The sequence below is a fragment of the Rhea pennata genome, chromosome 1, assembly GCF_028389875.1.
Source record: "Rhea pennata isolate bPtePen1 chromosome 1, bPtePen1.pri, whole genome shotgun sequence".
Classification (NCBI taxonomy): domain Eukaryota; kingdom Metazoa; phylum Chordata; class Aves; order Rheiformes; family Rheidae; genus Rhea; species Rhea pennata.
Window position 1 is genome coordinate 32,912,802 of NC_084663.1, and position 15,052 is coordinate 32,927,853.

The window sequence follows — 15,052 nt, forward strand, 5'->3', positions numbered from 1 at the left end:
TATGCATAATTCTGCAAAACAGCTGGTAAGATTAAGAAAATGAATTAAAAAAACCCACACAACTAACTAGAATAAGCAGGATGTTTACCATATAAACAGTTCAATAGCTAACCTGATTTTTCCAAAGTAGAACGTTTCTATTACAGGAATTTAACCCATGGAAGTACATAATTAGCTCTTTCACCTTAAAGTTGCTGAAAGAATGATTTGCTTAAGAAGATTAGTCCTTTTATAGTGCTCAATAGAAGTACTGACAAATGAGCCTAAAATGATTATAGAGGAACTCTGTTAACACCATCTTCTGATCCTTTTTTTTTAAAGAACATGCCTTTCATTAATAAATCTTTTAATTTGACCTTTTGTGTTTTTTCAAGTCATGTATCAACTTTCAAAATTTTTTGTATTGAAATCTCATATGTGATGCTGATGCCACTAAAAATGTTTTTGAGGACTGTTTTGAGCTACATGGAAGAAGACCACAGCAGTCTGTGAAAATAAAGCTTCAGTGCTTCAGTGCTAATTTCTTCTGGTCAGTGTAACTGCACGCAGCTTCCTGTCTGCACTATAGCACCGTACCATTTCAGTGGTGACAGGACAACTCTTCTTGAGCTGTGCTGTACCAAAATGATTTTGGTTAAAAATAACTCACCAGAAGAGGGGTATTTATAAGGGCAGGTAGAATAGAGAAGAAGCGATACTGAAAAGCAAAGACAGGAACAAAGCAGTCTCAGATGGGGTAGTGGCAGGGAAATGGACTTTAAATCATTTTGGATGCATACGATAAACCTGAGGTGGAACCACTATAATAGAGCACACTCTGTAGCTATTGCTTGCATGATAGTCTATTTTCCCATATAAAAGCTAAGGGTCAAATTTTGCATTACTTATATGGACTTACAGAATAATCCTCTTACTTAAGGCAATGAATTATTTGGATCCTTCCCTGGCACACAGTTTTACGCCACTGAAAGCATGAGAATTGTATTTTTCCACAAGTTGCATAAATAAACTGTTTATCAACCTCTTGAGATTTATCTTGCTCAGCTGTTAGCAAGAACTGAAAGACTGAGGTCATAAACAAAACTCAATTTATATTACTTCTCTCTCAGTAAAATCGAGCAGACTTTTCCAGTTTACTTTTAAGTCATACTGCCATCTACAGATTGAAGAAACCCTTGCCATGCTCAGTTTAAGGTCATAGGCTGAAACTGGACTAGGGACCTCAGGAGGCAATCTCCTGCTCAAAGTAGGGTTGTCCCTGAGGTCAGACCACATCGCTCAGGGTCTTGAAAACATTCAAGGATGGAGACTGCACAGCTTCCCTGGGCAGCCTGTTCTACTGCCTGACTGTCCTCATGTGGTAGAAGTATTTCCTTACAGTCTGAATTGCTCTTGTAACCACTCTTCAATTTATGCCCATTGCCTCTTGTTCTCCTCCTATGCACCACAGAGAAGAGCCTGACTCCATCCTCTTGATAATCTCCCCATAGGTACTGGCAGGCTGCTAAAGAATCTCCCTGAAGCTCTCTCTTTTCCAGGCTGAACAAGCCCCAGACCCTCAGTCTCTCTCCCAGAGCAAGTGCTCCAGCCCTCAAGCACCTTGGTGGCCCTCTGCTCCAATTTATTGATGTCTTTCTTGCACCAGGGGACCAAAATCAGACACAATACCTAGAAACTAACAATTGTTCAGAAAGAGGGGATAATCACGTCCCACGATCTCCTGGCTGGGTCCCTGCTAGTGCAGCCCAAGATGACATAGGCCCTTGGGCTTGTCACCAGGGACAGCATGACCCATTAACCACTCTGCAAGCCAGATCATCCAACCACTTTTTTTTACCTATCTCTCTATCCATCCAGATCATAACACCCTAACCCGGATAAAAGAATACTGTCAGAGGCAGTATCAAAAGCCTTGCTAAAGTTGAGGTAAATAATAATCACTGCTCTCAGGTCATCCACAAATCCACTCATTTTATCATAGAAGGCAGTTTGTCATCCATTTCTTCCCTGAAATAAATATTTTTTTTAATTTTTTAAAAAATATAAATGGTTCTTCCAGAAATGACTCCATCAAAAATTCTTTTCCACCATAAGGCTTTACAGTAACACAGGAACAGAATCTGCATCCAGTAAATAATAATTTTTTTTATTTAAAAATGCTTTTGCAATCATATTAATTGCATACCCATACCTGATCATGAGGAGCTTAGTGGAATAGGCACTAACTAAAAGACATGCACTAATTAATGCCGGAACTGGTAGCAGTAACTTAAGTTGTAGGCTTTATCAAGTATTCTACAGGATGTGTCCATAGTACGACTATGTCCAAGTGTCCATAGGATGACTTGGCACTGTTGACTCAGGATAATGGAAACACAACAGATCTGGTGAACTTCAGTACAGTGATATTTCAACTGGATACCTGCAAAATGTAATCTTGTGACTTAACTGCTGGATTTTTGTTCTTGAACAGTATTAAGTATGAATCAGCTTTTAAGAAACGACAATGAGAGAGAGGATATGTTTTGTTTGCTGCAAACATTTTTCCAGGCTTGGTGAGTCAGATGCCTATGCAAACATGAAATTCATGTTTGCAGCTCATGGTCAAACTTTATTAAGCCAATCTGACATTACATGTAGGTTTGCAATGCTTACTCCAGCGCATCCAAGACACATTCAGTTTGGAATTTTTTTGAATTAGGTCTTTTGTTTCCTATCAGTATGAATCTCAGTCTTACTAATTTTCCATACTACTAGCTTGAAACTGTGATTCTCATTTTGTTGGCACTGTACATAAAATGTCATCATTAGTATAATATTCCTGTAATGTTTCATTAATTGAAATCTTAAAAGTCACATTTCATTATCTCTCTCAGACAGACAGTTGCATAACACGAAGGATCAAGGTCAAATGATATATGAAGAGATACTTTTGATTCATTCAGGTAGTTGTCTTCAATTCTTTTCAGTTCTTTTTCACTACCTTCCAAAAAATATGACAGATTTTGAACATTTTTCAAAATGGGTCTGTAGCATCCAGGTATATTCAGCTGTAATGGAGGCACTCTGAATTTACACATTTGCAGTTCATCCTTAGAAAGCCTTTCATGGTACCATTGCCCAACTTTATTACTAGGATACTTGATGCTGTGCCCCACCATTGGAAGAACCACCTTCAGAGAAAAAAAGGAAAAAAAAAGAAACATACTTGAAATAAATATGACTGGTGTCCCTTTAAATAAATACTATTACAAATTTAAATGAGTTTAATTTTTGTGTTTTATAGCCTAAAATAGCAGCTTCTCTTGCACACTATAAAGCTGTGCAAGGCAGGTATCTTGGATGTAATTTAAATGAAAAGCACAAAAAATAATCAATATGCCAGGACTCCAGTAACAAATTAGAAATATACTAACATGAATTTGTTTGCTTGTTGGGAAAAAAACAAGAGCTAAAAAATACTGAATTTCCTTTGTAAGACTTCACAACACACTCTAAACTTTCAAAAATTAGAATATCAACTATTCCTGAATGTTTTTTCCAGAAGTAGACTGAAAAAGTTTTAATGGAATCTAGATTCAGCTTTAAGACAAATATTGCCCATGTACTGAAAAATGACACTGTACATATTTCCAATACAAAGTTAATAATCTTTCCTTCTGTTTGTTATGAGAGTGGGGATTAATTCACATGTGTATTTACTTTAATGCACATTCTGGCAAGAAATAAGACTGCAGCAGCTAATCACATTATTTTTAAAATAAAATATTTTAATCAAAGAGACTAGTAAATCAGAATTTTTCATACAGACAACTTACTTGGTGTATAGAATATTTCTTAGCTGACTCTTCTGAAGCAGTGACTATGTGAACCTGACAGAGATTTAAAAAGGTGTTTAAAAAAGCCATTTATTCTTTTATAAAACATACAAAATATATTTTGAATTATGTACTGTACTCCCAAAATCTCCTTTTAAAAAGAGAGTTCTAAGGTTATTCAACTGTTACAAAGACAAATAATCTATTTCAGCTACAAAAAAACAATGGAGATGCTTAATATGAAATAACCAATTTACTGGTAAATGTCTTTCCGTTAAATATTTACTGATGTTAGCCACTGTTAATCAGCAAACTATCCCCCCAGATTCATATTCTTGGTCTTCTGAAGTTAACTGTGCCAATTCAATTTCATGCTACATCAGTGGAAGAAAAAACATTATTCAAAATGTCTTATGTTAAATAAGAACGTATCTATATTAAACTTAATAGTTTAGTACTAAATGTGCTAGTTCTGCTTTTCATTGGATTTGATTTATTCGATCTATTTTATTTACATTTATTCACTTAAAAATTTTTGTGAAGTAAATTCACAATGAAAATAGAAACCACTGTTTACAGAACTGGAAGGTTATTCACCAACTTTTTAAGTGCTCCTGCTTTCAAAAATATTTATGAGACATTCACTCAAAAGAATCTGGGATACATTCTGCCTATGCACACAGCTGTTTACTCACCAGTAAAACAGTGCAAAATTCTATACTCTACCTAATGAACAGGAGAAAGACAACTGCTCACAAGGCAAAAAAAAAGCAATGTTAACTCTGAGAGAAGAGATAGTTTCAGAATGGACTTCAGCATGCCAAAGCCTGCGACCAGTATATACCCTGCTGACTTTTGTTCCTTTCAGTTGCCTGTAGCTCCACACACAGCATCCAGAACGTGCTATGGGGAAAAAAGCAGCATTCCCTTGCCCTTTGCTATTGTGGACACAAAACCTTCCCAGGAGGAATGCTTCCTAGGAGCAATTTGTCAAACTGTTGCTAACAGTTTAGGCTCATTGTCAATCTATTCTAATTGACTGAGTATGTGAGTCTGAATTTGTGCTAAACATACTTTGGCGGTGTAGCTGCAGTAAGATTACCACTTCTGTCTGAGGTCACCTTTCACTACGGGCTTGCATTTACTAATGTACATAATGGGAAGATCTGGCTTGAGAACAAGACTCAGACCTGCACTGACTGATAATATAGTTACACCCAGAATACTCTGAAGGCTCTCCCCAGTCAGATCCCACAGGCTAAGTTCTTCCATATATATCAATTCATATATATCATATATATGTATCAATCATATATATCAATTCTGCCATGTTCCTTCTTCTCACATGAATAAAATTAATTGTCAGAATAGATAAGAGCTGCTAATATATATCTAGCATATATGCCTGTTTGTGGTAAATCAAAAAGAGCTACATCACTTTTTTCACCTTGTCACAAATAGTAACTACTAAAATGAATGAATCAAAATAAAAGCATTAGAATATCTGTCTGACCTATGTTAATGTATTAAAATGCATTAAGTTAACTTGTACAAAATCTATTTTGTAAAGACTCACTTTGTCATTTACGGAAAAGTTTTCATTGTTGTCCTCAGAGAGGACTAGATCACCCTCAACAACTTTTGAACCATAAGTCTTCAGCCTATATGATGCTGCTTCATTCCAAATTTTACTGCAATATGCATGGACGTAGAATATGCGCATGGAATGAGGAATGTTGAGCCAGCTTTTGGTACAACCTTCACGGTTTATGCCATAGCGATTCAAAGCACGTAGCATCATCTTCTCTCTCACTTTAAACTCTGGCAGCATTGTGAGTGTGCCCTTTGCATCTTCTGATATAAACAAAAATAACCATATCAGCAATCACTGATTTTTCAAATGTTACCTGTCAGGAAAAAATATACTTAAGAAGATGAAATAATTATACAGGAAAAAATGTATCAGTCTAATATCTTTATGCTTTTAGGTTATTAATCCATTTCCTTTAGTGTGTTATGTCAGACAAATGCCATCTTATAAGCCTATCAACATATTCCCATAAATTCAATTTTCTGTAAATCATACAGTATATATTAAACTTGCTCTCATTCAGTTATTTAGTCTAAGAAGTTTGCAGTTTCTTGGCAACACAGTGCATTACTCTAAAGCATTATTTAAGATAATGTAACTGAATGTAAAAAAAAAGTTAAAAAAGAAGTTGAAACCTCTATTTTTTATCATTTGAGAACAAGTGTTTTATAAGAGGAAACCAAATTTCTTTATTTTACAGGTAGAAATTACATTGGCCACTGGGAAGTCTGAGCCTCAACCCAAGTAAAAAAATATTTTATCAGATTTGTACTGCAAATATATTAAAGTTATATATTAAAAAGTTACATTTTACATATTTTTCCTTCATAATTTTTCTCATTAAGAGTAAGTATCTGAAGGAGCCCTTTGTGTAGCCTTTTACTTCTTGTTTTCAGAAAAAGGCAATCGGTATTTCCAGAGTCTATATCACTTGCTTTTCATGTATCATATAGCAATGTACAGCACAGAATGATCCATCTTATCTCTTCTGTTTAATGAAATGTATCTGTTTCCCTTGAAGCCATACATTGTAGCTGTCAATGTACAGTGATAAGCAGGCTCACAGACATGGGAGATTGGAAAAGAACAAAGTCAAGAGCAATTCCAAGATTTTTAGCTGTGGAGGGAACACTATGTTGAATGATAGAAACAATAAATATAACAAATAGCATTTTATTCAGAAGGCACACTTCTGTCCTTGGCATATTTCATTAGACTTACTTCAAGATAGAAAGAACGTAGATCATAAGAAAGCATAGAAGAAGATACAGAATTAAATAAAATAAAAAAGCAAAGTCCAAAGGTGTTAAAATAAGAGCTAAGATTTTTATAGAAATCTCAGAAAATTAGATGCCTAAACATGATCGGGACTGAATACAAGATGGCGTTTCATTTCTGTATTCTTTCTAATTACAGAAGAGAAGTTTATATTCCAAAAGGAAACAAATAGAATGAGGCTAAAATCACTTTGTGAAATTATATTAATCTCTTCCAGTATTAAGATGGAAAGCCTTTGATTCTGCATCATCTTGCACCTGAAATTTACTATTTTCCACTATCTTGAACGTTTAAGGCCTGATCCTCATTTCATTTTTAACAGACTAACTCTACTGAGTTCAGTGGAATGGCTGCAAGTGGTACAAAGCAGTAGCTACACAAAAAGCACTTCAGTATCCAGCAAAACCATAGTCCCCCCTGCCCCCCCCAATACTCATCCTGAATAAATATACAGGAAATTTAAAATTGGACATACCAGTTTGAAGAAAATATCTTTTCGCCTTGTTTACAGGGTCATCAGTATCTTCAGGCGTGAAGAATAACTTCACCGCTTCCACCTTTAAGGATCAACAATTTATATTTTTGTATTTGAACATTAACAAGCTTCACAAATAGAAGAACACACATCTTTTGTGTTATCATATTCTAAAATCTCTCAAAATTCGATCAATTCTTCAAGGACTAAGCCAAATGTTTCCTTTCACAGAAGATGGCATGGACAGCAAACCACAGTGGCTATGTTTCTTCTCAAATTTAAGAAAAGTTTAGAGTTACCCAGACCACACACAAAAGCTTTCAGAGCCCTACAACGAATCAGTTACTCTTCTTTAGAGTCCTGTTAAAACTCCTCCACTTTGGAATGCCATCATGCTAGCCTGAGTAGAAATTTTCTTTCCCCTTCTTTCCCTTCAGCATGTTTCATGCAGGATATAGACTGACTGCTTTCCACAGTCCCAGGCAGGGGCAACAATACTTTTTTAAAGAAAAAAAATAATGATCTGTATTAGGTTAGATGATACTGTGACAGAGAAAACACTTTATCAGCCCTCATTGCTTGCACTACCAGCGTAGCCATACAATTCTCTAGTGTGTATACCAGCCTATTTGCGACTCTTTCTGTTGATCAGTTTAATCAACTTTTTATTGATGAATTGCTAAGTATTGGACTGTGCACAAGAAGTGCGTATCTGTGCACTTCTAACATAAATAACAGTTCTTACAGTTTTAAACTAAATGTAACTGATTTAAGACTATAGATTTAAATTATTACTCTGCAAGGACTGACACATGGTGTCAACCACTAACATGAGAATTCAAAATGTCAGATACATCAACAATTACTTTTGTCGGTTGCCCTCTAACCTTGATTCTTCTTGTACTTGCAGGATTAGTTTTTCTGACTTTTCTCAGAATCTGAACAAGAGGAGGAGTAGGAGGAAGATACTCCAGTATTCATTTGACTCTGTGGGGCCTGATTGCTTTAAACCTGTACCAAACACTATATAGAATCACAGAATCGGTAAGGTTGGAAGGGATGTCTGGATATCATCTAGTCCAACCCCCCCTCCTCAAGCAGGGTCACCTAGAGCATTGTATCCTAGAGCCTAGAGCAGGCATCCAGGCGGGCCTTGAAGATCTCCAGAGAAGGAGACTTCACAACCTCTCCGGGCAGCTTGTTCCAGTGCTGAAAGATACACATTGCAAAGTATATGACTCTACTCTTAAGAATTATTACTAAACAAATAAATTCTCCTCAGCTTACATAGGAGCACTTTCTCAGAATTAAGAGTTAAAGCAGATGGCCAAGGAATAATGAAAAGCTGCAATTTTCTTACACAGCAGGTAACTTATTGTGGTATTGAAAAAGTAAATCCTTTCATATGATCTTATGTAATATCTTGTAGTATTTTTAGGGAGAAATGTATATAGAACCCTAGCAGGAAAAAAGGGTTACAAGTTAGGAGATAGTCGAGATCATTATTAAAAAATATATAAAGATTGCATCATATTAGCATTCAAACTTTGTGCTGAATGGAGCCATTTTCCTGAGAAGTGATATGATGACAATAACATTCAGACACCAACTATAGACAGAAAGATCACTTCCTGAACTATTTAAAATTGCATCTACTGTTAAAAAATATTTTTTGTTTTAGCATTAAGATTTTGATGCTTGAGTTGTCGTCAAAATTGATCTGGTAACTACTTCTAGCACACATACGGGTCTATGTCACAGATGAAATTGTTCACTAACATGGTCCACTCCAGAACTAGATTCAGACATTGCAACGATAATGTGAAATGAAGTTGACAGTAACTACTTAAATTACAAAATAAAAATACCATTTTTTCATTCAGTAAAGCCAATCCTATTTGATCTGTCTGAACATTTTGTCCCTGTCCAAATCGTTGAGGTCCGTAGTAATTTACAAAACCTTTTGTCTACAATTAGAAAGAATAAATATGTTAAAAGCATCAAACTACCAGGTATTAATAAGAAGACACAACATACATACAGCTATATATACATCAAAAACGTATACGAAGTGTTTATAATCAGAAATGGTATAGAAGAAAACTATAAGTCATGATTCATTACGGTATTTTAGCACTTAATTTTCACTGATTTCAGTACTTTATACTAAATTGTTCTTTGCTACTGTTAAGGATCTGGATGGTTTCTCCAGCCCAAAACAGACAGGAAACATCTAAAAAGAGAATGAAATTCTATTCTTTTTTTTTCTTTTTTTTTTTTTTTAAGTGAATTAAACTAAATCACTCCTGTGTAAATAATCGTCTGTATTATAAATACAACTACAGGTTAAGTCAATGTAACTGAACTTTTTCTATGTGCTGGAACATAGAATAAATTCACTATGGACTCTCTTTAGAAGAAAACTTTGCTTTTGGTCCCTTGGATAATGAAGGAAAGACATAAAATACCAAAAATTATCCAAAAGTATGTGAAAGATTTCCATTATTGTGCCATTATAAGCATTTTCTTAAAAAGTACATTTTTAATAGCACGGAATTACAATCCTGTTCGTTATTGACAACCACAAGGATTTTTTACCTTAACTTTTTCTATTGCTTCACATATTCTCTCTTTCAAATCTGCAGAAGAGTCGTGACTGTGATGTTTCAGATCTCTCACAACTATGTCAAAGTGATTTCCTTTCAGTTGACCAAGTCTAAGGTGCTGGCATGCTGAATGGATGTTGTGTATTCTCATTCCCTTTTTTTCCATTCTGCTTCCAATCTCTTTCAACCTGCATAAACAATTGGGAGAAACTATGCACTAAACACTACTAAAGCAATACAACTTCTAATAAATGTCTTCTTCATTTTTGCACTAGAATTACAAGCATTTAGAACTTTTCAAAAGAAAATTAAAATGGACCATTGTGAGAAAATCAAATCAAATGCACTTACAGAGTTTTTCAAATTTTTCATATTATGGAATCCTATACTGTCTGAGACAGTATTATTCCAATTCATGGTCATGTGGTCAGCTTCACAACTTCTTTAATCCCATCCATTAGTCAGAACCAAGAAGGAACCTACACTACATGACCCAACAGGTTTCCACATACTGTCAAAATATTATCTGGTAGTCCACACACAACAGTTTAAGATTTTTATAAAAAGACACAAAACTAAACTAAATTATTAAAAATGTACATTAAAAATGTACAGATGCTTATAAATAACCACTTCTATTGTACTCCATTTAGAACATGAGACTAAGTAAAGAAGACATCACTGACATTGAGGGCAGAAAATGCATTCTAAACAGTATGTCCACAGTATGAGACACACCTCTTCATTCCCTGTTTTTGCCACATACTGTACACAGTTCAGTAGGTAAAAAAAAAACATACATTAAGTTCTGCAGCAGTAACATCAAAAATGGCTGGAATCAAAACCATAGCTTATTTCTTCCTGCCTCTTTATCAACTTTAACTTTCCAGGGGTTTTTAGTCTGGGCCACAAAATAGTATACTCTGCAAATAAAGGAAGGTAAAATTATGTTTTTAGGGTTTGATACTAGCATAAATGTATATCAGTAGTAAAATTCCATTGCAAATTGGGCTGAAAAGAAATAATTAGCAAAACTTCGCATTAATGCTTAAATGTTTAAATCAAATAGTTAAATGCTTCTGAGCCACTAGTATCTCAGCATAAAAATAAAGCAGCATTTCACAAAATTATTAAAATATTGCTCAGAATGCAGTATCTTTTACAGAAAGTTTCCCTTGATTTGAATGACTATTACTTATCCGTAACAACAAATAGATTAAGTGGATACTTTAAATGGCAAATATTTGAACTGTCAGCTATGCTTCCAATTACAAGCATGTGAAAGCATACCCAAAGAGAATCAGTGCTCTGAGTTTGTTTTTATAAGGCTGTCCAAGAAAGAGTAATTGTGTTTGGTAGACTGCTGGAGCACAGACAGTAATTTTTTAATGGAAAACAGATTTTCAGAACTGAACAATAAATTATTTTTCAATTAAAAAATAAAAAATTCATTTGCTTGCCTTGACAATGTCCAACCAATTGCTTCATTCCAATACCTGTCAAACTACATGATATAAGCACAAATGAAGCGAATATTTAAAATTATTATTTCAGGACAACAACTGATATTTTAAGTACTGGTAGACTGTTATCTTGCCACAATTAATACATTAACTTGGTGGAAAAGAGATGACTTAGATACCAATCCTGCATAAACTCATTTCCAGATATTATTTACTAAATATCACCTTACAAAGTCAATGAGCTCTCAAGAATTTGTAGTCTGGCCCTTAAACAATGATGTCCTTGAAGTGACGAGGGAAAGGAGAATGCATTTCTGAATCCATGGGGCTCTTGATTCCAAGCACAAAGTTGCTACAGTTAACTGCAGAGTTTCAGTGCTCTAATGCTATATACATATATATATATGTGTATATATAAATGTGTATAAAATATCATAATTTCATATTTTAGTTATTTAAAGCGGATTCTCTTTCCTTGAAGAGCTCTTTTAAAGTTCATTAGTCATTCCCTTCTGAGAGATTACAAAAATTTTTGTCATCATAGCACACTAAGTGCACCACATTGCGCTGCTTCCTCCTCAGGGCAGGCAAGAGAACAGAATTCTGCCCTTGATTTTACATCCACCTAATTTCTTAATGTTAGTCAACTAGGCTATGTAGGGAAAAGTCTGCCTTAGTTAAAAACATCGTTTCTTTTCTCTCAGGATCCCTCCTAGCACTTGGCTGCTGGAATGCAGCTGAACTTTCTTCATGTAAGTAATTGAAGATATGCTACATACACAGAGGGATCAATAACCTGTTCTCTATCTGTAGCAGACAGGAGAACTTGCTGCTTTGTGAAAAAAACAAGGCTGAAGAGAATCCACATGAGCTGAAACCCTGGGCACGTAGACCGTGTATCTATCTTGCAATCTCTTTTGAAGTGAGAGGTAGCAGCATGTTTTTCATCATCTTTAAAGAATAGCGACTATGTAAGTCACTTCTTGAGGTAAGATGCAGCAATTTGCTTTCAAAACAACAGTCAGATTGTGAGTTCAAAGAGTGGATGGTTCCTCCCCGTCAATTCAGACTCAGAAGAATTAAGATTTGGGGGTAAGCAGAAAGTGGATGATGCTCTGAAAGACATGTCAGTTATAGGCTCCTCAGCCTTTCCACCTATTAACTAGCTCATTTTGATCAGCATTATGAATGAGCAATATATTCTACCAAACTCTATATCCTTGATACTATATCCTTATCATTCAGTCCATCAGAAAGGAAAGAGAATCTCTCTAAAACAGAAAGATAGATTCTTCTTAAAATTTCTACACTGAGGGACTTCAGTATTAAACTGTATGTACTCTAAGCCCAAAAAATATTAAATGACAGAACAGCCACTGCTGCTGTGCTCTGGTACAGGAGAAGGGAAGACATTGCTATAAGGACATTTCAGTAGGTTTTATTAACATATTAAAAATATGTTTATTAACACTTATTAACATATTTATTAACATATTAAAAATATGTCCTACACTGAATACTCCCAGATTTTTAGTACCTCTCAGGAGTCACCTTCTTCACAACCATAGGTTGGTAAGTAATAGCCTTCTTATCTTTGATGCCAGTGTAACTGAAGTCTGAAATAAGGATGCCAAGCTCAGAAGCCAAGAAGCCGATCGCTTCGAGTGTTTCCAGATTTTCTTTCTGAAGGGTGAAAGCTGAAACAATTATCTCAGAATTATTAGGAATCTACGCTCTTAAATTATACAGATGTTCTGTCCTGACTGAGGAGCAGAGTATTTCCTTCAAATTGCAAGAGAATGGAAAATGCAAAGAAACTGTGTCATCCCACCCTGTTTCCTCTCTCACCCCCCCCCAAAAAAAATAAAGGAAATAGGACTTCTTCAGTACTGAAAGAGAAAAACAAAGAGACAATAAGCAAAACTCTTACACCAACCAGAAACCACAGCTGGCTTTAAAAACAGTACTTGATAAAATGCAATACGTCCTACAATTCATGTAATGTGTCGACTTAATGCTAGAAATATCCTATACCAAAAACGAACCACTTTAAGAAACGACATCATAAATTAGATTTGACCTTAGAACCTGTCCAACATCTAAATGCATCTTTTAAAATCCCCCAGTTACTTTCAAGGGACAATGAGCATACATAGACTCACACAGAGCAAAGCTAAAAGAATGGCAATCATTCCCATTGAACAGTTTATGTAAATCACCGCAGTAATTTGGTTCACTAATCTCATATTTATTTTCCACTGATATAACTTCACTAAATTAATAAATGGTTTATTTTGGCAAGAACAGTCAGAGAAACAGGTACGTATATCATAGAAAAAATTCTTCTGAGGTTCAGTCTTACAACAGAACATCGTAATACTTGGCACTTTCATTATAGGTTTAATATTTACCTGTGTAAAGATCTTGGTTTTCCTGAAGACCACCAGTAGGCCTTTTTCTGGACCAACTTTTTTCTCTAAATCTTACTATTATTGACATATTTGGTTGATCATTGGTATTTGTCACAGTGAAAGACTTTGTTTCTAGAAGTTTTCCAAATTTTCTACTGATAAAGTGGTGAACTACTTTTCTGTGCTCTTTGTTTCCATCAGGCTCAAAAGAAAACGTAGAATTTTCCAGCTTTGCATCTAAAAATTTAAAGAAATCATTTGCCTCCTTTTCAGTCACTAACTGACAGAGTTCTCTGTAATCAGCATTTCCTTTTACAGTCATTTCACTGTCTTTTGTAACAGTGACTAAAAAGGGGAATTCCTGTCTAATGGCACTGTGTAAATCAGCTCGATTTTTCTTGTCCAGTATAGGTCCCAAGGAGAATTCACAAGCGCTGGCATTGGCATTACAGTTCCACGCAGCCTTCAACTCATAAGCAAACTTACTAAGCAGTTCGCTCCTGGGCTTGCCTAACAAAGAGTCCAATATATTGGCTTCCTCGGGGCTACATTTCAGTTCAGGTTCATTCTCACAGTGCATTTTGTTAAGGGAGGTACAGCAGTCTCCTCCTGCCCGGGCCGGGCCGGTCTCGGGAGGGCCTGGTACAGCACCGCCACAGTCGCGGCTGCCACACACAGCAGCAGGCTGGTCTGCTCTCAGCTTTTTGGGCTGCTGCAGACACAAACCACTTCGTTCTAACGGCGCTTCGTGGATTTCCTGGGGAGATTCAGCCCGGCTATCCCCGCGCATGTGCTCGGGCACCTCGATCTCTGTCACTATGAAGTCGCTTGGGGAGTTTTTTATAGTGCCACAGAAGCCAAGATGCTCAGTCACGTAACTGAAGGAATGAAGCATGGCTCCTCCTCCGCGCCCCGCCAGAAATCATTCGACCTGGAAGGGGGAAAACCAAAACAAAACGGAGAGAGACCACCAGTTACTAAGGGAAACGCTGCTGGGAGGCGCTCAGGTGGGGCACTAGGACCGCGCGCCCCGCCGCCATTACGGGTTGCGTTAACGGCTCCGTCGCGCGGCCGAGCGGGGGGGGAGGAAAGGGAGGGGGGAGCAGGCGGGCGCGGCGCGCGCGCGCCCCCCACCCAACCTGGCCCGGCCGCCCCCACGAGCCCGCGCACGGCCGCCAGGAGGCGCCACCACCCGCCCTGCCCACCGCGGGGATTCCGCGGGGGCCGCCGCGGCACCGCGCGCACGCTCGGTACCAACTTCCCGAGGCAGGACAGAAGAGAGACACTCCCCCCTCCCCCCTTCTTCCCGGAGAGCCGTGGGACGTTCCACAGGAGGCGGGCCGTGCGCCGGGCAGCCAATGGGAAAGGGGGAAAGACAGGCACTTCCGATTTCTCCTCACGGAGCGGGTG

At 36.9% G+C, this 15,052-nt stretch overlaps 1 protein-coding gene across 3 annotated transcripts; it reads right to left on the reverse strand.

The window, feature by feature from the left end:
* Nucleotides 1-2,125: 2,125 nt before the first annotated feature.
* On the reverse strand, nucleotides 2,126-14,894 carry PUS7L (pseudouridine synthase 7 like). Of its 3 annotated transcripts, XM_062583741.1 has the most exons (8): nucleotides 13,643-14,894; nucleotides 12,769-12,928; nucleotides 9,761-9,956; nucleotides 9,031-9,129; nucleotides 7,163-7,244; nucleotides 5,395-5,672; nucleotides 3,819-3,872; nucleotides 2,126-3,173 (listed from the first exon to the last, which is right to left on the reverse strand). In XM_062583741.1, exons 1-8 carry the CDS (start codon nucleotides 14,535-14,537, stop codon nucleotides 2,847-2,849), a joined length of 2,091 nt encoding a protein of 696 aa, XP_062439725.1. In that variant the 5' UTR covers nucleotides 14,538-14,894; the 3' UTR covers nucleotides 2,126-2,846. The 3 variants fall into 3 exon arrangements, with proteins under 3 accessions (XP_062439725.1, XP_062439741.1, XP_062439733.1); XM_062583757.1 differs by lacking the exon at nucleotides 9,031-9,129; XM_062583749.1 differs by lacking the exon at nucleotides 3,819-3,872.
* Between the last annotated feature and the right edge of the window lie 158 nt (nucleotides 14,895-15,052).

Coding starts and splice junctions, on each gene's coding strand:
- PUS7L (XM_062583741.1), bottom strand. CDS start 14,537: ATGCTTCATTCCTTCAGTTACGTGACTGAGCATCTTGGCTTCTGTGGC. Junction 7,245..9,030: donor CTTTACTGAATGAAAAAATG/GTATTTTTATTT, acceptor TGATCCTTAAAG/GTGGAAGCGGTGAAGTTATT. Junction 5,673..7,162: donor AAGATATTTTCTTCAAACTG/GTATGTCCAATT, acceptor TGTTTATATCAG/AAGATGCAAAGGGCACACTC.